Source organism: Gasterosteus aculeatus, chromosome 13 (genome assembly GCF_964276395.1).
Source record: "Gasterosteus aculeatus chromosome 13, fGasAcu3.hap1.1, whole genome shotgun sequence".
NCBI classification, from domain to species: domain Eukaryota; kingdom Metazoa; phylum Chordata; class Actinopteri; order Perciformes; family Gasterosteidae; genus Gasterosteus; species Gasterosteus aculeatus.
Genome location: NC_135701.1, coordinates 21,189,266 through 21,214,721, shown reverse-complemented (window position 1 = coordinate 21,214,721; position 25,456 = coordinate 21,189,266). Strand labels below are relative to the sequence as shown.

The 25,456-nt window shown below is 44.9% G+C and overlaps 3 protein-coding genes across 4 annotated transcripts; 2 read left to right on the top strand and 1 right to left on the bottom strand.

Moving 5' to 3' along the window:
• Positions 1-173: 173 nt before the first annotated feature.
• On the bottom strand, positions 174-3,001 carry LOC120831345 (zinc-binding protein A33). Its single transcript, XM_040196741.2, has one exon. The coding sequence runs from the start codon at positions 2,400-2,402 to the stop codon at positions 978-980; it is 1,425 nt and encodes a 474-aa protein (XP_040052675.2). The 5' UTR covers positions 2,403-3,001; the 3' UTR covers positions 174-977.
• A 36-nt stretch (positions 3,002-3,037) lies between these two features.
• Positions 3,038-10,031, top strand: LOC120830794 (STAM-binding protein-like A). Of its 2 annotated transcripts, none has more exons than XM_040195704.2 (10): positions 3,038-3,235; positions 5,061-5,390; positions 5,650-5,725; positions 5,812-5,907; positions 6,904-7,294; positions 7,442-7,566; positions 7,942-8,079; positions 8,555-8,667; positions 8,758-8,857; positions 9,112-10,031. In XM_040195704.2, exons 2-10 carry the CDS (start codon positions 5,188-5,190, stop codon positions 9,166-9,168), a joined length of 1,299 nt encoding a protein of 432 aa, XP_040051638.2. In that variant the 5' UTR covers positions 3,038-3,235; positions 5,061-5,187; the 3' UTR covers positions 9,169-10,031. The 2 variants fall into 2 exon arrangements, with proteins under 2 accessions (XP_040051638.2, XP_077942390.1); XM_078086264.1 differs by having other exon boundaries at positions 3,084-3,235; positions 5,785-5,907.
• A 1,126-nt stretch (positions 10,032-11,157) lies between these two features.
• ppil2 (peptidylprolyl isomerase (cyclophilin)-like 2) lies at positions 11,158-25,223 on the top strand. Its single transcript, XM_040195703.2, has 20 exons — positions 11,158-11,392; positions 11,604-11,653; positions 12,324-12,369; positions 12,531-12,593; positions 12,899-12,950; positions 13,491-13,542; positions 13,823-13,914; positions 14,173-14,262; positions 14,347-14,422; positions 14,561-14,721; positions 16,373-16,448; positions 16,996-17,102; positions 19,142-19,231; positions 20,308-20,341; positions 21,731-21,848; positions 22,212-22,268; positions 22,773-22,845; positions 23,441-23,503; positions 23,931-24,073; positions 25,008-25,223. Exons 1-20 carry the CDS (start codon positions 11,361-11,363, stop codon positions 25,108-25,110), a joined length of 1,578 nt encoding a protein of 525 aa, XP_040051637.1. The 5' UTR covers positions 11,158-11,360; the 3' UTR covers positions 25,111-25,223.
• The last annotated feature ends 233 nt before the right edge of the window (positions 25,224-25,456 follow it).

The following is a 25,456-nucleotide window of genomic DNA, read 5'->3' as shown; positions in this document are numbered from 1 at the left end:
GACCCCGTGACGTTTTCCACAGGGGTCAAGGAAAAGTGGTTAGGAGGTCATTTAAATCCATCCTTCCTTTGTGCTTAGGAAGGTTCCTAACTGAGTGAAATGAGCCGTAAGTAAATATGAAGGATTCCAATGTATGAAAAGTGATGCATTGCTAAAAATTAAACCACCCAACCGGATATAAAGCAGTTTAAATGAACACAAGCGTCAACATCTATGACAGTAAAATGCTGCACATCAATGAAGCCGAAATATTCATCCAGAAACTTCATGTATAACAGACAGGAAACATTTTACTGCACAATGAGGATCTTTCTTGAAGTACATTTTACACATGATACTTTTACGTAAGTAAGGTTTAGAAGGACTTTTTCACAGTTGGGTGTGAGTACTTTTACTGCACTAAAGGATCTGAATACTTCCTTCACTGCTGCTCTACAATATCTACAGAACGTTGATGTCAACAGACCAGATCATCATGATATTCCGCATTACAATTATTCGTTATCATTTTATTGTGTTTGTCCAGATATCAGGAAGCGTGTTCTCTGAAACTGGAACAAAGTCCTTCTAGTTAAACACTGATGATCTTTTCTCACCTGAAGGAACCGAACCATTTATTCATGAATCTGAACAGTTTACTGTAAAACACAATGAAGAACTTGTTTAATGTTAAAGATGAATGCGATGGGATGAGGCTTTATGTGGTGACGTGATTTGAAACTAAAGCCTTTTAATGCAAACTTAACGTTGTTGCGTTAGAAAAAAAAGTAGTTAGTAGTTCAAAATAAAATGATTGTCTGTATTTGAAGGATATTTACACCAAAAACACAATTTAGAACGTCATCCCTCACACACATAGTTCTTATTTATACTTTAGTTTCTCATTCCTTTATTTGAAAATATTTACAGAACACAACAACAAAGACTATAATAAACTTCCTGATGAATCACTTTGACTTCACCACCTTCACTGAACATCACAGAGAAACATCAGCTTGACAGATTTTGATATCAGCAGTTTTAGCGTCACCAGACTCTCCAATATTAAACCATGGGAAGAGTTTCTCAGTGAAAGTGTCTCTGAGAGTGCAGATGGGAGTCGTGTCTTCAGGGTCGTAGAAGGACACGTCCCCCCTGTCGTAGTCCAGCTGGACTCTGATCCTCTGGAGACTCTTCTTCACTCTGACAGTCTGACCAGCTCCATCAGTGTATTTTCCACTGTGATAAGCTAAACACCAGACTCCATGTTTTGGTGAAGCATATCTCTCTCCCTTCCTGTTAACTGACTCTTTAACCAAACCTACAAACCAGTCAGGAAGGTCTCCCACCTCCACCTCCCAGCTGTTTTTCCCTGAGCTGAAGCCCTCAGAGCCCAGAACATCTGCATACGTAGTGAATCTCTCTGGATTATCAGGCAGCTGCTGGTTTGTGTCTCCATATCTCACACTGGTCAGATCATCAGACAGATAGAGATCATAGGCTGCAGTGTTTGGGTCCAGAATGACAGGACTGAAGTGGACCAGGTCCTTCATCTTCTCCCAGACTCTGAAGGACAGGTTGCCCAGGTGTTTGGCCACATCTATCAGCGCTCCTGAGACCAGCTGTGGATCTGTCAGTGAGCTCTGGACTCTGGCTCTGGTCTGAGTGGCTTTATAACTGCTGAGGAACGACACGTTGTCTTTCAGCAGGTCTTCTTCAACAGCAGAGATGCTGTCTGACAGAGAGGAGATCTGCTCCTCAATCATCTTCATCTCTCTGCTGATGGTCTTCCCCTTCTGCTCCTCTTCCTCCCTCAGAGCTGCCAGTCTGGACTCCTCTTCCTCTCTCAGGAACTGTTGGAGCTTGTTGAACTCTGCTCTGATTTTCCTCTCTGTGGACACCAGCTGCTCCTTGGAGAGTTGGATCACTTCATTGTATGTTTTCTCCACTTGTTGGTGTTTGTCCTTCTTGTCCTGCAGAGACTTCAAGTCAGATCTCAGCTGGTCCTTCAGGTTCTTGACTGCTTGTTCTAGAGGAACCACCTTGTGACTCTGGTGGAGAGAGAACTCACAGACAGGACACACAGCTTTCTGCTCGTCCTCACAGAACCAATAAGGGACTTCTGGATGTTCTTCACACACCACCTCCTCTTTCTCCTTCTCTGGTTCCGTCTGAGTTGATCCATTATTCTGTCTGTCAGCAAAGGAGTCAGCGAGTCCCTTCAGTGTTAAGTTCACTGCTGGTTCATCCGTTGAGGACTTACTTTTACAAATGGGACAGTTCTGGTTTCCAGCTTGTTCCCAGAATCGCTGCAGGCAGCTTGAACAGAAGCTGTGGCCGCAGCTCAGAGACACGGGATCTCTGAACGTCTCTGAACAAACATGGCAGCTCAGGTAACTTTCCAAAATATTTTTTTCAGCCATTTGCTCTGAATGATCAAATCTGACTCTGAATTACAGATCTCGATGGTTGTGATTAGTTTAGTAGAGATTTCTCACCCTGTGATGCGTCTCTGGGCTCCGTTCAGCAACGAGGAAGCAAATCAGCTTTAAGTTTCACTTTCCCTCCTTTTATTGTGTAAGCAGCCGACGTTTCCTTTGGTCGCCGACAGGACGTAAAAAGGCGCGTCGTCCTCAAACGATGAAGACGAGGGTTCTTCATCGCGTGGTGTGAACTCAGCACTCAACATTCCGTGGGTGGTGTCGGTGGGAGACGAGGCGCTTCCACCGCTTTGTTTCTACAAATTCCACAAACAAGAGTCCACGTTTCCTGGAGACACTTCAAACAGTAGACTTTAGTCTCCAGATAGATTTTAGCATTCCGATTGATTTTTTTGCCGTGTTGAACAATATGTCCTATGATTTCTATCATTGGTCTACAGTTCTACAGTGAGTTCTATGCTTTTTAATGTAAAATACAAGCAGTAGAGGAATGTAACGTGTTTATAGTGATTGCAATTCTAGATTATATTCTATGCGTATCACCCTTTATTTTGTAAATTTATTTTTCATTTTAAAAACCCTACAATAAATTCAAACATTCAAAAGCCATACAATCACAACGGTCGGGATTCATAATAACAACGCGATGACGTAACGTGCGTCAGCCGGAAGTGGTTCCGATTGCGGAAGTGCAGCTACAGATGCTGTAGGCGCAGCTCACCGAGGCGATTTGTTCTGGGACAGCATCTTGGGTCTTGGTGTTCAGATTCAGATGCATGCGGGTCCGTGGGAGCTTCGGGTTACAGGTCTATCAGGTAAGAACCGGGGGAAGCTGCTCAGTGGCCGTCAGCTGCTTAACCTTTTAAACTTACGACCGAGCCGTGCTAACAAGTTAGCGCAGCTAACGCGACGTCCTCTGATCCCCTTGGTGACACAGAGTTAAGTTAGAAATCATCACCATTGGAGAGGAAACATCATTCTTACGACAGCCAGAGCATGTCAGCGGCAAGGTTTATAAAATGTGATAGTAAAGTTGTCTCGCTAAAAGTGGCCCAATTCCTAATTGTAAAGTCTAATCTGCCAGTGGACCTTTTTTATGACTTCAACGCGTCGGTTTTTCCAGCCGATTCTGACACGAAATGAAGTTGTACTTGTCAGATTCTAAAGAAAATATAAAGAAGTGTTGAGATCTTTTACTTACTGAAGAGTACTAACAAGTGAAAGTCCTGCATCAAAATGTTACTTAAGTTAAAGCTCGTATCCTCTGATTGTGGCATAATGAATCAAACCTATTAAGTAGTCATTGCGTGGTAACTTCTCCCTAATTGTGATTCTGAAATTGTGCTGATTTGAACTCCTTTATCTAATCATGTAATGTACTTATTCTATAAGATCATCGTCCAAAGCTTTCCTCTCCTGTGAAGTACTACTGAAGTAAATGTATGATTCAGTACTGTGAATGGGTACTTTAAATCTACTTATTTACATCCCACCACTACCAGTAAGTGTGTGGAGCCCTTTCTGATCATTGGCTGTACAACCGGTAATGCTGAAAGGACTCGCAATGTATGTTTAATAAGGTTTTTATTCCTTAGTATAAAACACAAAGCAGCCATCAAGCGCCTCGGCCTTTTATCAGAGCCGCTCCTCTGGATGTACAACAGGTCTCTCTTGACTCGCGCTGAGTTCCCGTCGGCCGAGAAGCCGTCGCTGCACAATCGATACAAGCAAGCTGACCACTAGTCGGCTGGCGATGAGGCGTTCTCACATGTCTTTGTTTCATCGATGAAGATTTGAAACCTCAGGTCGTGTCAAGTGGAGCCTCACAGCAGAGTCATAGTTTATTTTTCCAAATCTAGTCAGCCAGTCATTTTCATGCTAGTTCATACAGGATGTGGTGGGATCTCTCACTCAATTGATTCATTAAAAACTAGAATAAATAATGTAGATCAAGTCGTCAGATCATCCCGTCATGGCAATATTCATTCTGAAATATAATACTTCTGGAAATATAATTGCAGATATCCCCCTTTCCTAAAAAATAAAACTGAAAACACCTTGGATGTTGTTGTGCTCTTAATTATTTGGCTATTCTAAGTATGCAATAAAAAAAAAACTGGTTTGTTTGGTCTCTCATAATCTATAATAGGATAATAATATATTAATATTATTACCGTCTATCAAAGTGTTGGTTTAGGAACCTTTAGTACTGCAGTACTTTTAGAATTTGGGTCTTAGGTGGAAGATGCTCAGCGGTCATGAAGAAAGGAAAATGTCTTTATTATTAACTGTTGTTCCACAGAACCCAAAATTCTTCCAGGGAAATCCCCCAAATCCCGAGCGCTGTAGCTGCCACCGTGCAAAAGGTTTTACAAATAAACAACGGGAAACGTTTCCTCACTCAGCCCCTTGTTGTTTGTAGCTGCGCATCTTCAGATATCCTCCATTAACTACTATATTACTTTCATATTTCATGTCTCAATTCAAACTAGGATAGTATTTGTTGAATGAAGTAGAGATTTTGAATCTTATACTTTTAGTTGTTTGAGCACATTTTGGAGATGAAAACTAAACCGACGTTCCCTGAAATGAACCTCTTAACCATGAAATAATCAAAGTTTGCGCTGCCTTTATTTACAGAAATGTATTCTGGCGCTTGAACCCCCAACAACAACAATAAAAACGTAGTGTTGGAGAAGCCTCCTGCCTGGCAGTGCGCGTGGTCCATCTCCACAGACTCCTCCTCCGTCTCGTCTCAGCCGCCGTCATGGCCGACCACAACGACACCAGCCTGCCGCCGGAGGAGCGCGTCCGCGCTCTGACCAAGAAGGGCAGCTCGGTGGAGGTCAACGAAGACGTGCCGCCGCGCCGCTACTTCCGCTCCGGGATGGAGATGATCCGCATGGCCAACATCTACGCCGACGAGGGCAACATCGAGCACGCCTTCGTCCTCTACAACAAATACATCACGTAGGTGCTCGGCTGGGTTGTATTTGGCGCATTTAATGTCATTTCTTGGTCCTTGTTGTAGTCGGTTTAGCCGGTTTGAGGTTTTTGACATCAAGATGTTGTTGGTTGAAATATTAAGCGGAGAAGAAGCATGACAATTAAAACAGAAGATGAATTCATCAACGAACTCAATAATAAAGTGACTAGTAAAGTGTGAGTCTATAGAAGGCTTTTAACCCTCTAATCAAGATTTGTAATTTTTTTTTCTCTTTTCATCAAGTCTCTTTATAGAAAAACTTCCCAGACATCGGGACTACAAGACGGCCAACATTCCCGAGAAGAAGGACACGCTAAAGGTAAGCACGCCGCGTTCATACTCTCCTGTGTAACTTGTTTTATTCGTAGTCATTTGAAGGCGAAATGTTTCTTCTGTCGTCCCCAGAAACTGAAGGACGTCGCGTTCCCTCAAGCGGAGATTCTGAAAAAAGCCCTTCTGCGCAAATTTGAGCAAGACTACGCACAGCACCTCCTGAAGAAGGTAAACGTGCTCTATGGCGGCAAATCACTGACAAATTCAAGAGCGCGTGCGTTAATCAAACATTGTCTCGCGAGAGCTTTTTCAGCTCGCAGACCGGTCCGTATTGGTAGAATGAAGTCTGAATCTGTGAATATCTTTCAATACGGATTGATTTTTGCAAAACTATGAGATAAGATATGCGCAGGCTCCTTCGTAGTTCGGTAGAGTTGGCAGGAAGCTGGACGCGTCGGTCTTAATGTGCCGGTAATGATGGTAAATAATGCGTGTAGCTGGTCTTCATCTACGCTCCACTACGGTTACATAAAGGTGTCATTTTATCTCATAATTTCGACGTTCCATCCCCTTTCTTTAGTGCAGAAATGGTCTTCTATAGTTCAGGCATGAAATCCCCTCACCTTTCGGCGAAATTCGCCGTTTTGAAACCAAAATAGGTGAATCGTGTAGATTCAATGAGGTTTCTTTTTTCTGGTACATCCAAGTTAAGTTACCCAGGAGCTTTGTTGACCTAGACTTAGCTAACGTTAGCTACAGCTTGATGAATAGAGTCATTTAACACAACGCGACGTTGGCCAGCTAGCTAAAGCTCCGGTAGCTAAAGCTAGCGTTTTTGAGGAGGTAGATGGTGAGTCAATGATTCTCGAAGAATCTCTGGGACAAAACCAGTTGAAAACCGCTGCCCTGGAGGGTGAATATCCTTCTCACCTTTTTCACCCGTGACCCGTTTTCGTGCCTGATAGTTGTGTGAATGCATCACTCCAGCCAATCCAAAGACGGGGTTTGTAACCAATCAGGTGTAGAGACCATGGTGACGGGCTCCGCCCCCTTGCTGTCAAAAAGAAAAGCAGCGCGCAGAGATTAACCTCGCGAGCAAGCAAATATCTCGCACGAGACGGATTTTGACCTTTTTTTTTAATAATCAAACTTGACTTAACATTGATGAATGTTGAGGAACAGTAAACGATAAAAAGCGCCTCGGCCGATGTGCCCGCTGCTCAGAGGGCGGAGCAGGAGGCGCAGGCGCGCGAGCTGTCCAAGCGGCGCGCGCTGGACGCGGAGCGGGAGCGCGTGGCCGAGATGACGCGGCGCCAGCGGGAGCAGGAGCAGTTCAGCGCCTTCGAGGAGATGATCCGCCGCCAGGAGCTGGAGAAGGAGCGCCAGCGCGTGCTCCTGGAGTTCGCCGCGCCCGCCGCGCCCACCGGCGACGCGCCGCTCCTCCCGGGCATCCAGGGACCCCCGCCGCAGGGGCCCCAGGCCGCCCCGCAGGGCCCGGGGGACCCGTCCGCCGGCAACAACAACAACCACCAACACGAGCGGCCCCCAGCGACCGCCATGCCCACCTTCGACCGGTCGCTGAAGCCCGGCGCGCTGGTCAGCCCGGGGAACAACAGTGAGTTAAGCTTTTCTTCACTGGACTTTAAACGCCACTTTTAAAGTATTTACACTCATTCCCTCCTGACCCACTTCGTCTCCCGTTTGACGTCATTCCTTGTTTTTCGGGAAATCTAACCCGCATTCGTCCGCTGCTTTTCCGCAGCCGGCATGGAGGACGCGCTGCGGCAGCTGGCCGTCCCGGCCGAGCTGTGCCGCAGCTTCCTGAGGCTGGCCGAGGCCAACACGAGCCGAGCCGTGGAGACGTGCGGCATCCTGTGTGGCAAACTGGTAAGACTCACCCCCCCCCCCTCTCCTCCGCTTCCTGGATAGATCGGTTACAGGAGGCACCAGAAGATGCTTTTCTCCTCGTTTTGAATCCATGACCTGAGGTGGTGGGAGGAAGAAACCCCCCTTGTCCCTGGGAAACAAAGGATTTTTCTCTTGGCACGTAAGGAATGTGTATTCTGAAGCCGCGGCGTCAGCTGACCTCCCTCCCCACAGGGGGAGAACGTAATCTGTCACTTCTCTCACTACCCCGGGTCGGTTATACCATTAAGTTCACGCTCCTTTCTTTCTGTTTTTCATTTGCCCTCAGCGGTCTAGTCTAGTCAGAGTCCTCGCACCTTTTAAAGCGCGTCGTCTTTATTTCTGTGTTTGCTCCAGACCAGGAATGCGTTCACCGTGACCCACGTCCTCGTGCCCAAGCAGTGTGGTGGGCCCGACTACTGCGACACCGAAAACGAGGAAGAGCTCTTCCTCATTCAGGACCAGTACGATCTCATCACGCTGGGCTGGATACACGTGAGCAAAGATGAACACACGCCATCGTCTGCTAGTCTCAGCTGCACAAATGAAACTGCAGAACAACATTACTGGAATAGAAACGTGTGTTTCTATAATGCTGTATTCCTTTCTTGAGTCTTGATGAATTTAAATTCAAATAGGAAAAACTTCCGTCCGTTATCTGAATCTCTAAGTCCATTATAATGCATTTAGAGTCAAATAGACCATGCTTTAGGGCGGGGCTTACTGTGACTGACAGGTTGCTGTTGCCAGAGACGTATTCTCTCCGTGGCGTCACTCCTCTGCCCACAGAACAAATCAGAGGCTTAGAGCCACGCTGACGACTGCGTCCACGTCTCCCACACCGTTAAACTGCTCTTGGACGTGCTGCACCACGACTTGTCCTAGTGAAATACTGCACGTCGTTATTACTTTAGCAATAACACGATCGAACGGCGTTCAAGCTGCCACGTGTCCTCCGCGTGTTCCCCAGACTCACCCCACGCAGACGGCCTTCCTGTCCAGCGTCGACCTGCACACGCACTGCTCCTACCAGATGATGCTGCCGGAGGCCATCGCCATCGTCTGCTCGCCCAAGTTCAACGAGTGAGCTGCAGGTCTTTCGTCTCTTGTCGCGCGGCGCCGGTGTTTCTCCCCTCCGCGCTCATGTGTGCGCTCTGCGTTTTCGTTCCCCAGAATCGGCTACTTCCGGCTGACGGACCGAGGAACCAGCGAGATCTCCACGTGTAAACAGAAAGGCTTTCACCCGCACAGCAAAGACCCCCCCCTGTTCACGGTGAGTCCGCTCACCCTGTTTCTAATGCGGGTTCAAATCAGCCGTTTACTTCGGTCTGGTGCCATTTGCTTGATGCTGGTGCACGATTCTTCTGATCTAATGATGATAATGAAACTGCAGTGTTCATTTTAGACCACCTCAATTAGCTTCTTTTAATGGGTCTGATCTCCCCAAATCACAGACAAAGCATATTTCGGCAAAAAACGCATTCATTTGTGGACGTATTGGCTAAATAACTGTTTTTTTTTCCACAGCACGCGGGTCACATCAACATCACCGACGACACCGTGGCCGTGATGGACCTGCGGTGATTTTCCTTCCTTTCGTTTCTTTCACCGGAACACTTGGAGTTTTTTTTTCCAAAGCGGGACGTTTCACTGGAGAAAACCCTCACCTTACGGCGAGGACGGTACGGAGCGACTCTTTCTACAGACTTGACTTGTTCTCTGAGGGAGCAACCGCGTGAACCTTTTTTATTTTTTTTTAATTTCGCTCCGTAAGAAAAGAAATATCACATTATTGCACTTTCCGAGCAAACTACTTCTACCCAAACCTCTGGCTCCTCCACCCCTCCGTTTCTGTCTCATCGTTCTCTCCTTCGTTACCGTTCAGCTATTCGCCTTTTTGTCATTAACAAAATAACTGTGTGTTCGTCGGTGTCTGGTAACCCAAATGTTTGTTCATCAGAGGTCTGTTCTACAGATGAAAGTGCCAAGGACGAGAACGCTGCGTGAAGTTCAGTGTGAGGTCGGTTGCCTCTCTGTCGTTGGGTGTGTGTTGTTGCAGCGATGGGAGAGATGAAGGCCAGTTGTGACTCAGGTGTGCAGGCAGCCTCGCTGCTCTGTGTTATATATTTATGAGCAACATCCGTCACTCAACACAACACTTCATCTACAAAGAGCTTTGTGTATTCCTGCTTATGAGGATTCCACCTTTTTATATGTTTTTACTCCCTTGTTCTCTGATTATGTTAAGGTGGTGGTGGGGGGAAGGGGGGGGGGGTGAGATCAACCTGAATGTACCTTCTGCTCCACGTTAACAGGCGACACTAACAACCCCAGACCGGATCACGCCTCGGTTCTTTGTTCGCTCCCTTCTGCTTGTTAGAAGTGAACAACTAGCCATAACTTCCAATGATTTAATACTAAATTGAAATAAAGTCATTGTAGATGAATTCATTCTGCATGGTTTGGTTTGTTGTGATGGTCCAGAAAAGGGCTTTGACTCGCAGCTTGGTTACAGAGGTAATCATCTACAGAATATGCATGGAGCCGCTCCCTCGTGCACGCACGACCTCTCTGTGACCCCCCCCCCCAGCAGCGGAGTAGCCAGGTCACTTTTTGAGTGTAATATAATTCTAAATGTAAGCCAGTACAGCTTGGCTAAAAATAAATGCGTTTGTGTGAATGCTGTCACGTTTGTGACGTGATCGACTGTCAAATGAAATGCAGGTTTTAAAACCAGCTGCTTGTGCAGGCAGCTCGTGAAATCACTGCTGAGTGATTCAAAGCGGGAAGAGTCCTGGAGAAATGTCTCAGTGTAATCCGTGTGATGAATCATGCTGTGTGAGTTTGATTCAACAAAGTTACAGCATTATAGATTACACATTATAGCCTGGCAAAAATAATTCTGTTTGCTATTGATGAAAACCGCACGAACGAGCACGATTTGACAACTAATATTATCCATTTAATACTCTTAAAACATTTTTCTTTGCTGGTGTTCACATCAAAGATGTCTGTTTTAGTGTGCCCACAAATCTTTTAATGATGATGTCATGGAAAAGAAATATATGGTGTGTGTGTACATATATAATCATTTTTGTCATACATTTATTTATACATTTTATTAATATTTCTACATTTGTCAAAATTGTTTTTGACCTAATATTTATTTACTTTTCCCCCATGAAGTTTTTTTTCAATGACATTTTTCAAACTAATACATTTTACTTTTTTTCGTGGCATTTGTTGATGACATAATCTTTTACTTATTTTTCAAAACATTTTGTTATTTCGAAAAAAATGCTATGTTGAAAATAAAATATTAAATATTAAGTCAAAAATGGTTTTGAAAAAAATGGTAAATATGTTGGGTGAAAGTATAAAGGGCCGAGGAATATGCAGAATAAATGCAATAAGCTTTAAGGGGATGTTCAAATACGTTAAGATCATCAAAAATATACTATCCAAGAATAAATACAAGGCAAAGCTGTAAGCAAACACAAATGCCGCACACTTCATATGAGTGAGCCAATGGTACAGAAATGTTGGGTTTTCTAAAAGGAAAAACAGGCCCAGCGTGGGAGAATGTCCTCGTTCGTTCTCCGTCCTCCCAGCAGGGGGCGGTAGAGTGCTGCTCCTATAAGTAGTTTGCCGTTAATGACGTTGACGTAGAAGAACGTAAACAGGAAGTAACAACCAGGCGAACGCGAGCAGTGTTGTTGACGTTGCTCCGTCGTGTTTTACCTCAATAATAGTTGAGATCTACACAAACAGTCAAAATGGGGAAACGACAGCATCAAAAAGATAAAATGTAAGCACGCTTTGTGAAGACGCTACACTTATCACGTACTTGTTGTTAGCTTAGCTAATTAGCTTAAAGATATCGCTAACGAGCTAGCTAGCTAACCTATAGTATTAATAGCTTATTTCTGGCATTAGTTTACTGTTAACGTTAGGTTTAATTTTAATTAAGTCCACTCCTTTGTCTTTCCTGCTATTTTGTGTTTTTTCCCACCTTTTAGGTACATCACATGTTCAGAGTACACACACTTTTATGGAGGAAAGCGAACAGGTGAGATGAATCGTATACAGCGTTAGTTCAACGCGATCTGTTCCAAACAAAAGACGTGTGTCTTAACGTTAGTTATGAAGTTTTTGTAGCCATGTGGTCTTTTATATGTTATACTCGTGCTGAAAGAACTGTTTAAACCGTTTAGGTTAGAGGTTTATATTACTACAAGTAAACGTACTGCATTAAAAATCTTGCTAAACGTCAAGTAAAAGCACAAAGGTAACTGTTATTAGCCAGTGTATCCCGAGATTATAGTTAATAATGCATTCTTACGTTCATCACATTAATGTTTAAGCAAATATTATTTTCTATTGCTTGATCGTTAAGTCTGACACCTTGTTAAAATAGACAATAAGCAAAGATTTTTAAAAATGTAATCTTGATTTGTTTGTCAGAAAGGTCTTCTGTTCCATTCTCCTATTCTGTTAATAACCGTTTGACCACTTGTTGGTGTCTCACACCTCATGTTGGAAACCACTGTATTTGCATTAGTTTTGGCTCGTTGTTTGACTTATGACACTATTTACTACCACACCGAATTTAGTAGAAGCTTAAAACTGTTACAACCCAGAATCTCCACCACTGTTTTTTAGGAATAAACGTGTGGTTTTCGAAAGTGTCTTTAAATATGAATTGGACAGACTGAATTTAACGCCGTTTTGCTTTTCAGAAATCCCACAATCAGACTTCAGACGGCTTCCATTTGACCACTGCAGGTAAGAAGAGACGTTCAGCAGAGATACAAGTTTGCTTTTGGACCAATAACAACAATCTGGCCACACTGGTCCGCCAGCAGTGGAGGTTCCCTTTATAGCAATTATTGACAAGATCAGGAATTTTATGCAATAAAATCTGTTTTTTTTATGAAACATTTCAGTCTGTCCCTGCAGCCGTTTGAGTATCCTGTCTGTACTGATGAGGGAGTGATCTTTGACCTGCTGTAAGTAGATGATTCTTATAAAAACAGAATCGTTATCGATCGATTGTTTTGTTTGTTGCATGATATGTCCGTCACTTCAACACTGATTCAGATTTAGATATCTGTCAGTAACTATTGACACACGGAAGCTCTCGGTAATCCTTCAAGCTATGTGTTTTTTATTGTTGGTGCCACACTAAGGGCAATACAATAGCAAAGTGTTAAAGATCAATTATGACATGAAGATGTATCATATCGTGTGCTGTGATTACTTTTACCGTGACCTCTTTTAAACAAAGATTTCTTCATTTGTACCTTGTGTTTAGGAGCATTGTGCCGTGGATCAAGAGATATGGTACTAATCCGATCTCTGGAGAGGTGAGCAAACAACACGCATCAAGCGAGGCCGCTTCCTAGTAGTAGTTTATTTGTTAGGGACCGTTTACAAAAGAAAAAAGTTCAGCTCATACAGAGAAGAACGCCAGTGTAGGTTTAGCTACGAGCTTCTTCTCAGCAGTTTATTCTCTAGAGAATAAAGACCCATAATTATAATGAATTAATCAAAGCTCCCTTATCAAGTAGAATTTGTAAAATATATTGATTCCATCTTCTTAAATGTGACTGTTTGTTGCTTACAATTAAGAAATGAATTAGATAATAATTAAAGATTTCAAAGTGTTGATCTTATTCATTTGTTTCAGCCATACATAAAAAGTTTGACATTCAAATTTCCAAATATTTTATATTTGTCCTTCAAAACACTAACTTTAGAGGCCACGCTATTTAGTATTCACCATAAGTATTTGTTTGGAACTGTTATATATTCATAATTGAACAGCTGAATGTAAAATATTGCTTTTTAGGGAAAACAAATTGCCCATTCTGTTCTGATTTTATGCTGTTTTTCCTTTCTCATAGAAAATGGAAATAAAGTCCCTCATCAAACTCAACATGGCCAAGAACAATGATGGTAAAAAGATATGCATGTTGTCAATTTACTGTTAAAAGATTAATCTAGAAACTAGTCAGTCGTTACTGCATTAATTTCATTATTTGAATCCCTGAAATCAGCCAGTAGTTTAAATAAAAAAGTTAAAGCTGCTTTTATGTGTGTGAGTGGGGGGCTGAATAAAGACCCAAAGGATCGTTTTGGGGGTCAGAACCCACTGAAGCAGGTGTTCAGGGATGAAGTGGAAAGGGGACGTATAACTCTGCAGCGTTGTTTCTCATTCCTTTTCTCTTCCTTGCAGGGAAGTATCACTGCCCCGTTCTGTACAACGTCTTCACAAACAACTCCCACTTCGTGGCCAACAAGGTCACCGGCAACGTGTTTTCTTATGAGGTTTGTGCATTCGATGCTTTTGCTGCACTGATCCTCACTCAAATACTTTGGTCACACGGATCCATGTCTATATTTACAACCCGCACACAGATGTTATTGATTTGATGTCGGTGTGATCAGCCCACGTGGTCTCCCATGATGCCGCCTGACGTCACCCTGAATTAAAACCTAAACAGGAGGACGAGTTTTTCCGATTCTCTGGACAAATATTGACCATTCATTCAATCACACCATTCGTAAATCTTTGTTCCCACGCAGGCTGTTGACCAACTGAACATTAAGACCAAAAGTTTCAAAGATCTGCTGAGCGACGAACCCTTCACCAGGAAGGACATCATCGTACTCCAGGTGGGTTGTTGCTTTGTTTCGGCTTAAAAGCACATTATTTTATACATGTAAATTCAACTTTAACGTTCTGTTTTTCCTTTGCAGGATCCCACAAACCTGGATAAATTCAATGTTTCCAGCTTCTTCCACGTAAAAAACAACCTGAAGCTGTTGGATCCAGGTGGGTTGTGATGGGGGGAGTCGGCCCTTCTTTACGAAAGTCTAATCAATCGGGGTAGAACTTCTTCATCTAACGTGAAAGCACCTCCGTTAAAACCGCTTTCCTCCCTCTCGCTTCGGTTTCCGCGCCGCGTTTCAGATGAGGAGAAGGCCAAGCTGGACCCGGCGTACCACCTGAAGACCACCAACCTGGAGACCAGGGAGACCTTAGCCGAGCTGTACAAAGACTACAAGGGGGATAAGCTCCTGGCTTCCACGATGAAGGAGCCGGCCGCCAAGAAGACGGACAAACTGAACGCCGTAAGCAACAACATCTAAAAGTTATTTCAAAATCCAGTCGTACAAGAGGAGGAGCGAGAAAGAAAGTCGTCATTCTGTTACATTATAGGTGCTTCCATAATATTTAGCATCTTTCAATACATAGCACGTCAAGTTCAAGGTGCCTTGTTATGAGGAAGTAGGACGTCCCGACACGGTTCATACTCACTAAGAGCACCTGCAGTATAGTTAACAAAAAAAAATACTCTAATTTCATCACAGCTGTAGACTTTCTTTTTTGAAAGAAATGATTAAATTCTTCAGCTGTGCTGCTGCAGCATTTCGAGAAGGCGTTCATTTGGGGAGGACGTGCAATGCCCCCTTTGTACACCGCAGGGAGCCAAACACACAGAAACACAAACTACAAACCGCTGCATCCAGAAGCAGAACAAAGAACCTGCAGGTGCTGAGAGGAAGATGAATAACGCGTTTACGTCTTACATCACAGGAGCCGAAGTGAACGCTCTCCGTTAAAGACTCGAGCAGTAAGACGCGTGCAGGGAGCAAATGGAACAGAACAAAGGCCTTTTGAATGCAGCCGGTTTATTTTCCGTCCCGTAAACTACCTTTGGGATACTAACTGTAGTCTTCTTGCACGTCTGCTCTCGTTAGTTATCAGGTTTAACTGCAGTGTTGCACAACAAGAAAAGGTCACTCGTGTCCTCCATTAACGGTGACGATGGAGTCTTGATTCATATTAAACGGCATCGGCGACTCCTGTCGGCTCCCCTTTGAGGCTGCACGCCGCCGCCTTCTTCTTCTAACGCCGGAGCCTCTCTCTCTCGGGTTGCTCTCCCAGCCTGGAGTTCACAGTCGCGGTGATGATGCGGCAGCGTCCGAGGGAGCATCGGATGTATGTCAGACGGAGCGCACGCGGTAGAAGTCTGGGCTTCTGAACCAGGACCGGAGGGTAGACGCGAGCTTTTAAAATCCATTTCCCCGGCTTTCATTCCTCCCGTCGTCCAGTCTTTTATTAATATTCAGCCATTCTTGTGTAATTTAACCCCAGAGAACCGTAAGCATCTAAATATAGGAAACCATATTAACTCCATGCTGCATATATCGTTACTAAAGGTCTCTTTTAATACCAAAATAAGCATTTTCTGTAGCCAGTCCTCCGGAGGGGGGAGGAGGGGGGGGGGCTTATCTGTTGCAGCTGAAAAACACCCAGTTTGGATTTTCTCGTCCAAACCCATCTCCTAAAATCATTTTTTAAAGAATATAAGCAGTGAGAGATTGTAACAAAAACAAGTGTCAGTTAGCTAATTAAAGGCCTTTATAATCAATGATCCTGAGCCACACACACGCAAACACACACACACCAACACACACACTGTGTGCAAACTCATGTCGGAGGAGATGGTGGAGGAGATGGAGGCCCTCCATCCGCATCCAAAGAGAACCGCTAGCTCGCCAGTTGTGGGGATTCTTTGGTAACAAATGCACATTGTGAATCGCTCCATCTCCCTAAACGTGTGTTTTTGAGTGTGAAGGAAACTTTATTTGTTGTGAGGGGAAAAAAAACAAACTAATATCGAGACATCCGATGGCTTGTGGAGACCGACCCGACATCACAAAAGAATATATGAAGAAGTCTTTCAAAGCAGCAAATGGTTTCTTCTTTTCCTCTCAGGCCCACTACTCCACAGGAAGGGTCTCCGCCTCCTTCACATCCACGGCCATGACGCCTTCCACGACACACGAAGCAGGCAAGTGAGCGTCTCGTCACCACGCAAAAAAGACCTCGTGTTGCCGGCGGACGGCTGTAGTCGTTGTTCGCGCGGCGAGTGGGGCGGCTGCTCCGTCTTTCGCTCCGCTCAGCGATCGCGTGGCGAGGCTGCTCAGCCGACCGGCTCGTCTCCACGTTTTCAGGAACACTTGTTATATTTCTAGGGAGAAACTTTGTGGCCAGTGGAAGAATCCTGAGCTGTGTCTTTGTAGTGTTGAAAGTAAATCTCGACACTTAAGCATCGTGTGTCTATATGAGGTAGTCAGAGTGACGCTGTCGGGTATAAAGTAAACCAGACCAACAAAGATGTTTGGATTTAAAAATCCTTAATAGGAGAATAAAAGTTACTCTTCTGCGGATTTGAAAGGTCAGAGATTGTACTGGCTGCAAAGCATCAGGCTGAGACTCGTAAACGATCAATAAAGTTAACATTCCTCCTTTTAAATAACATCCCCTCCCTCGCGTAACGCCGAACGTTCCCCAAAGGGGTTTTAAAAAGACGGGATCTGTTTCTTTTCACGCCACAGATGCCATCGCGGACGATACCGTGCGCTACCGCTACGTGAAGAAGAAAGGCTACGTCCGCCTGCACACAAACAAGGGGGACCTCAACCTGGAGTTGCACTGTGATAAGGTACACACACACACACACACACACACAGGTTTTGTTTAGATTAAAGTGTGTGTGTGTGTAGCGGTCCGGGGAATGAGCCTCCGTCTCTCCCATCACGGCCTCCCTCATCACGGAGGCGGGTGAATTCCCATTAGATCAAAGGTAACTGCAAATTCCCTTTTTACTCGTTTTTCTCTTCTGGGTGTGGAGATAAAATGAGGTGTTTCTTAAACCCTTTTCAGAGCGAATATCTTCGCTCCACTCAGGCGCCAGCTTTACATCTGCGCCTCCTTTCAAAAACAAAAAAGGAGAAAGAAAAGAGCCGTTTAGTCGAGGTGTGAGTTCCAGGATCTCCTTTCTGCCCGGTAACGGGGCGCCTCCTCGTTCAACCTGCTGCTCATTGGCTTCTGCGCTGTCAAATGATGAGAGGGGGGGTTATAGTGGTTAGACAACCCGCCCTCCGAGCCCCTCGTCCTCCTCCTCCTCCTCAGTGGTGTCTACACAACTTGGCAGCTATTTGTGGCCTGCTGTTTATGAATTAATGAGCGGTGCTCCAGTGTCTCTTAAACCCTCAGTAACGCACATCCAGAGCTTTTTCATCCACACCTGTTTTAAAACCTGACCAAATATATTCCAATTAATTTCTTTGACCGAGAGATTAAAATAAAAATAATTTATATTGCTTAAATTAAGAAAATATATTATTTAGGTAGCTATTTTTGCGATAAACAGATAGTTAAGAGCGTTCAATTGCTGAATTCGGGGGAAAAGGAGGCGTCTGTTAAATTATTTTAACTGACAAATAATTTTGTTCAGTTTGTTTTATTTCCGTCATGATCTTAACTTTGAAGTTGTTTGCCTGCAAATACAGGAGACGCCACGATTTTGTGTGATTTTGTTTACGATGGAATCGAAACATTCTGAGGCACATGTACACGCTCGCATGCGCACACACACACGCACACACACGCACACACACGCCCCAAAGAAGCCTGCCGACGCGCCGCATCATGAGCGCTGCAGAGCAGCAGAGGTCTCACTGGAAGATGCCGCTCAAAAATAAAAGCAGGATTCAGATTAAGTTAGAAGATGACGTTTGCATGTTTTCATCACCGGGTTCCTCTGACGGGACGTTTTTAGATGAAGTTATTTCTGTAAAGTAATTTAAAGTAACCGTTCAATCAATTTCTTTGGTCCACTGGTTTAAAACAATAAGCCTCTTTGTACCACACGGCTCTGAGAATCTGGGATTTATAACGAGCCGGGCGTGGAGAGTCGGCAGCGTTGAGACGTGGGGGGGGTCGGGGGGTCGGGGGGTCGGGGGGTCGGGGATAAGACCAGTGGAGCTCAGACAAACCGTAGCAGAGAGCCGCTGAATGAACACAGCCTTATTTTTTATGAATCCATTTGGTGCCTCTAAGAAACCATCGACTGTTGATGCAGAGGGGAAAAAGTCCACACACACACACACACACATTGACGCTAATAACAGTGGACTCATTGTGGGAGCCCCCCCCCCCTCCCAGTGTCAGTGGGTGTTTTTGTAATGTGTATTTTTTTTTTTTATGAGCCAGAATTTACCTTCAGCCATAAAAAGGAACAAAAAAACACAAACGTTTTATTTATTGAGCGAACAAACATCGTGCTGAGGCTTCTAGCTGTAACGATACGTGAAGCCGCCTCAGGCAGCAGCCGAACTCCACTTCAATGCACACGCGTGTGTGTGTGCGCGCGTGTGTAACACACATTCTAACAGGTCACGCAGAGTTAAACGAGTGTGACTCCGGCGCCGCTGTCTCTACCTGGAAAGTACAAAAACAGCCTCCTGGGACTCCGTATGAGAGATGAAGAAGATGATGATGATGATGAGTCATCTCAGAGGAACTACCATTGAGCACCAGACTGGTTTATCAGCAGTCTCCTGTTTATGTCCGTTGGTACTGACGGTATCTGCAGGCCAAGTGAGCGAGTAAATTCAATCGGCAAAAGAGGTTTCAAACAAACTACTGTTCAGCCTGCCGGTGCTTTTCTTAACGCTATCTGCACACTTTGTCCTCCAGGTTCCCAAAGCTGGAGAGAATTTCATCCGTCTGTGTAAAAAAGGCTACTACGATGGGACGGTGTTCCACAGGTCCATCAAGAACTTCATGGTAAGAACTTTGACCTTGTTGTAATGATTTATGCCCCTTAATTAGGAGGCAAAAATCAGAATCATCACCACCATCCTGCAAATGTCGTCACTGACCGACGAGCTTCAACCCAAAATGAAACTGCGACCACGTGGGCGGCTCCTCCTCCATCACCACGTATTTTACTGCTTGTTGATCCAGAGATGAGAACTGAACTGAGTCTCTGATCAGCCGCTCGTCTTTTGTGTTTCTCTCCCATAATTAAAGTGTCTCTGAGTGGACATCTGGTCTCAAGGGGACACTTACCTTTTTTTTTTTTTTTTGGCCACTTCTCCTCCAAAGCCGAGAAAGACGGCGTGCGTGAGGCCTGCGGGTGAATAATAATAATAAGAACAACAACGAACGCACTTTGACAGCGTTCGGTCTCAATAAGCGCGTCGCTCACTCGCCCGGAGCACCCTGAGGTGATCGGCTCTGTTCTTGTTGACGCGAGACGCGTCGCCTCGGGCTCCCAACGCGAGAAAAGAGTTGCTCCACGCCGGCGGGATGCGACTGCCGTCAAACGGCGGCCCCGTGGGCAACGCGGAAAAAATGCAGTCCTGCAGCTTCCTTCTTAAAACTCGCTGCTGCGTTCAGACACGACGGCGTTCGCCCGCTTTTCAATTTGTGTTTTGCTGAAACAAACAAAGAATCGGGGGGGGGGGGGGCACATTGCTTTGATGCAGTTTGACATTGAAGTGAAAGGCCTCTTTTCCAAAGGGTGTGAAGCTGAACACACACACACACACACACGTAGAAGTGCTGACGTGGTTCAGAAAGGTCTTAAATTCCTTAAATTGTGTTGATCTTGGCGGCGCCTTTGGACAAAAGCTGTGTATCCAACCCCCCCCCCAACGTGTCTTTTAAACAAGCGGTCCATAGAAAGCCGTCCACCACACAAACAATAATAGGAAACCTTGAGCCGCCACCAGGAACAATGGAGGCCTGTCAGCGACTCCTGACGCCTCCAAGATGGAAATGTACCGTAACGGAAGAAATGCGTCTTAATGAGCAGCTGCCTGCGTCAAACCAACCTAACAGATTCTTTCTGTTTCCAGATTCAAGGAGGCGACCCGACCGGCACCGGCACAGGTACGACCCCCCCCCCAGCGCACAACGCCGCTGAATTATTTACAGCCCCTTTCTGGAACCTTTTGCCTGAAGGCAACTTGGAACAGAAGATGCAGAGTCAAGAGTGTTGCTAAATATAGTCTGTGCAGGCAAATGGAAGCACACACACACACGTGTCATGATCACGTGTGTGTGTTACAGGGCTCCACCTAACAGGGTAAAGTTTGCATGTTGTTTTGTGCACCAGTAAGAACAACAGATTTTGACAGTCACCAATTCCTTATTTGTGATTTGCGTTTCGGTACAAAAGTTGTCTTTCTTGTGCAGGAAATACGAGATGGCAAAATAAGACGTTGAATCGTGTCGTGATCTCCTCTCGGCGCGTTCCTTTCATTCATGTGTCGAGAACATCCCTGGAAATTGGGCGGCTGCGTCTCGGGTGAATTCCTCGCAGTAGCTGTCGCGTTGGCGCGTCCCTCCAAACCCGGCGGAGCCTCGTTTACTCCAAAACCAGACGCTTTCGGGGAGAGAATAGGCGCGTTTTTCAAACGTCGAGGTGTAAAGGTGAAGGAGGAGCTCAGGAGAAGAGCCCGCGTCGCGGAGGACGTCTTCATCACTCCTGCTTTCTCTTGTGCTGTTGGCTTAATCCTCTGGGATCTTTTTCATTAACGCCGTGAACGCGTGTTGATTTACCGGGTAACTCTTTCCCTCTTCATCATCCTCCTCTTCTCGCTACGGCCTCGCTTGTGATCCGGTCCTCCTCCCCGAAATGTCAGCGACTTGATAAATTATGCAGAAATGTCACCAGGGGAAAGTTGACGTCCGCACGAAGCCTCTGAAGGGTTGATTGGTTGCTGGTATGTGAACACGCAGCACATACTGTACACGCACACACACACACACACACACTGCGTGCACCAGCTGGCAGGACGGAGAACGCAGATCCTCTCCTCCTGTCGGGAGCCAATGAGCTCCTGCGGTGGAGTTCCTGTTCCTCCAAAGGTTAAAGTTGCCACTAGAGTAGCGACATTTTTACCCCCTTTTTGTTTATCTATAAAATAATCCAGACATCACCGGCACTTTTCTTTAAAAGTTCAGCGATTTTGGACCTGAAGTGTTTGCTTGTGTGTACGTTTGTGTGTTGTGTGAAGCGTTATGTTGTACATCGTCCTTAAATGTGAGTATTATATATACGTGTATGTATTTCAAACGTTATAATGGCTGTTTCGTTGATTTTAAAGGCAGCATGGAACCTTCCTGCTCTCTTCCCCCCCTGAAGGGCCGACAGTCGGAGCAAATATCGCTTCTAGAAACTCCCCTCGTGTACAAACGTTACTCTTTACCCCCAAAGGCGATTCCCATATTTCACAAATGGTGAGCTATGTCTTTCCTTTGTCCCCGTGTCCCCAGGAGGAGAGTCCTTCTGGGGGAAGCCTTTCAAGGACGAGTTCAAGCCCAACCTGTCTCACGCCGGCCGGGGGATCCTCAGCATGGCCAACTCGGGTCCCAACACCAACAAGTCCCAGTTGTAAGAAACGATGGACCGTTAAATGCCTCATCATCTTCTTGATTACCTTTCACGCTGCCACTCTGTGTTTTAAATATTTATTGCAAATTCCTACAAATGTTGAGGTGTTGAAAATGAATTCGGTACGTTATTTTTGATTATTTCCTGGTTAAGTTATACAACTGAAATGGATCTGTAACTTGTTAATGGGAAGTCATTTTTGTAAGCGTTTAACCTTCATCAGTAAACAAGAGTTCTTTTGAACCAGACTGTCGACCTAAAGAGACTAAAAGTCCTTCTGAGCTTCAGCGTCGTAAAGATCTCACTTTGCTTTGATTTTTATCGAACCGCTTCATACTAACTCGTCCTTTTGTTGTCGCTCAGCTTCATCACCTTCCGGTCGTGCATCTACCTGGACAGGAAGCACACGGTGTTCGGAAGGTGAGCGTGTGTGTGTGTGTGTGTGTGTGCGTCAGCAGGATGTTTTGAAAGGTGCCATTCCCACAAAGAGGCGGCTCCAACAATCCATTTCTGTGAAGCATAAATTCCTTTGAATATTCAGCGTGACCATGTTTATGAAATGATAAACGTTTCCTTGCCGCAGCTGCTCGTGTTGTGCGAGAATACGATATTTAACTGAAAGAACGTCAGGCTGTAACGAAGGAGGCTGAGCCGGTGTTTTAAACGTTTACCGGGGGAATGAAATGAGTGTAATATTAGACTTCCATACAATCAGTTCGGCATCTGGAGGAGTCGCCCCCTGCTGGCCGTCAGACAGAATGCAGGCGGAGGACACGCCTGCAGCCCCTCGCATGGTGCTTAACGCAGTAAAGATCAGCAAAATGCATCTTTATTATAGTGCGACAGGAGCTTCCGCTTGGTTTGATAGCAGTTCATCTCTGCACTTAAATGAATGAAGATGCTTCATGAAACGTTTTTTTGCAGGATTGTCGGTGGATTTGAGGCCCTCACGGCCATGGAGAACGTGGAGAGTGATCCCAAATCAGACAAACCAAAGGTAGGAAGGGGGCTTTTTTAAATGTAGCTTAATGCCCCGTTCACAGTAGATTACGCAGTGCAAACGTGTGCTTTCTGCTTTTAGGTTAAAAAAAAATCTCTTCCATTAAAAAGTTTCTTGAAATCTTTGGTTGAGTTCGTTTTGCCATTTTATTTTTACGGTATTCTGTGGAACGAGATCTTTTTGTCATTAGAGCCTCTTACAGGTTTAATAACTGATCTGAACAAAATAAAAATAAAATGACTTGACTTCATCTAAACAGTGATTCTATTATAGATTTTTATAAAAGTCTAGATCATCTTTTTCAGAGTTTGAGTTTCCTATTTTGTTTGTTTTTGAGTAAAATGTTGTCATTCCTTTGATTTGGCTTGAAATCGCCGTAGGAACCATCTAATTATTTTATTATTTAATATCTGGTCCTTTTGGATTTCTCCCTAACTGGAAGTGTGAAAGAGTAAAAAAGCAGAGTTCTTATAACCTCTTAACTTTAGTCCCGAAAACGTCTGCATTCAACCTGTAAGCATTTCGCTCCTCGCGTATCATTTGTTTATGGACCACGGCGTGAAGTTAAAGCGGAGCTTTGTCTGCTTCACAGTCGGAGATCAAGATCATAACTGCGACCGTGTTCGTGGACCCGTACGAAGAGGCTGACGTGCAGGTTCGTTTGGGCTTTAAGATGTCAAAGTGTGTTTCTACATGTGATGTGTGTACAGATGTGTTGTGGTTCTGCACAGCAGCACTTCTCAGGTGTGAAATAGATTCTGCACAGTGAAGGTCAAACATCCAAGTTCAGTAATTATAAGGAAGATTTTTACATATAAAGCAAAGCAAATGGAAACAAATATCCTCCATCTCTGATTTATTGATTTCCAAACATCGCCCTCAAGTTCTTACGCAGGAAGATACATTAATTAAAGACTCAAAGGAGGTGAGCAGCGTATCAGCGCTCCTCTCCCACATTATTTTATTTTGTGCAGGGAGCCTGAAATGAGCGCTGGAGATTTACACGTCCCTCTCTGCAGGAGCGCAGGAGGCCTTCTGGTCCGCAGAGGTCGGCGGTTTATGTGATCGGTGTTTTTATTCAGATTGCAGCCGAGCGAGAAACGGAGGTGCAGAAGCAGGAGGAGGAGAAGCAGCAGACCAGCGCGGCCCGGCAGAAAGCTAAAGAGGAGCAGGCGCCCAAAACATTCAAAGCGGGCGTGGGGAAATACATCAACCCGGCCACGACGTGAGGACACACACACACACGCACACGCACACGCGCTGCTTACTGATTCACCAAACTACACGCCGCCGCCGCCGCTGTAGTGACGCTTATTAAAAGCAACAGCACAAAAATGTGTATTTATTCCACTTTCCAGGCAATTTGGATTAAAACGTCGAGCTTGTTCAGCGTCTTGAGGATCAGAACAATAATGAATGGATGATAAAACATGATTAGAAAGTGACACCGAACGAGCGCAAACAAAATGTGCAACGTTTCCAATTATGTGAAGTTTCCCCGGCGGCCCCAAAGGAACAATCCCCCTTTATTACCCCGACCATTTGCACCAGGTTTATTGTGTTGTTTTGTATTTTCTGCCATTGTTGGCACATTATCCTGAACAATTTGTTTGTGTACTCGATGTTCAAAACGATCGCTGATTCCAACATCAAAACCTTTTCTTTGCCCCTTTGGGGGCGGCTACGTTAGTTTAGTTAATTGTTTGACTACTTTCGCCGCAGAAACTTTGTTTGTAGAACTGCAAGTATATAAACATCGATCCCCATCAGGCCGCAATAAAAAGGACTCCACGTCCGTTCGCTTGAAGGCGGAATCTCTGGTGTGAGATGAGCCGCGTTGTGCAGCAGCACGAAGTACCCAGAGTGCAGATAAATGATCAATAATGTGACAAACCAGTCGGTGATAAGAGCAGGTTATCTGTGAGGGTCGGACGAGTGTGACGAGTATTTATCTGGTTCCAGGGTGATCGATAAGAGACGACAGAATCCGAAGGTTAATCAGTACTCAGTGGTGTGTTTGTATCAGACAGCGTCATTTACAACGAGAACAAAGGTCTATGAAAGAATAAATGGATCTCAGATCAGTCAAACCGCAACCTGCGGAGAAATAAATAAGAAGATAAAAAGTAGTTCATTGATTGTTTTTTTTTGTCCTCCAGAAAACGCTCGGCGGCTGAGGACCACAGCGCGCCGTCCACCAGCGGGGCGGCGCCCAAGAAATCCAAATCCAAGAGCAGCTTCGGAGACTTCAGCTCCTGGTAGCAACGGCGCTACCGGACGCTACCTTTTGCATTTTTAATTTCAAAGTTGATCTCATCCTTCAATGTGTCGTCGCTGTCGTGTTGTGAAACGATTAAAGTTACTTTTTACTTAAATAAGGGTTCATATTCTCATTTACGTGTCAAAGGCACCGTTTGCTTCTTCAATGTTCGGAGCTGAAACCACCAGATTGATTCGTGTTTGATCAATAATAATTCATCTGCATTTGTGGACGTAATTAAAGCGCGTTCGTATCCCACCGGAGAATTGACGACGTGCAGGAGATTCTACTTTGACTTGAATGGATCCGCCGGATGCGTTTCCACAGTCATTGCAGTCATTAGTTCTC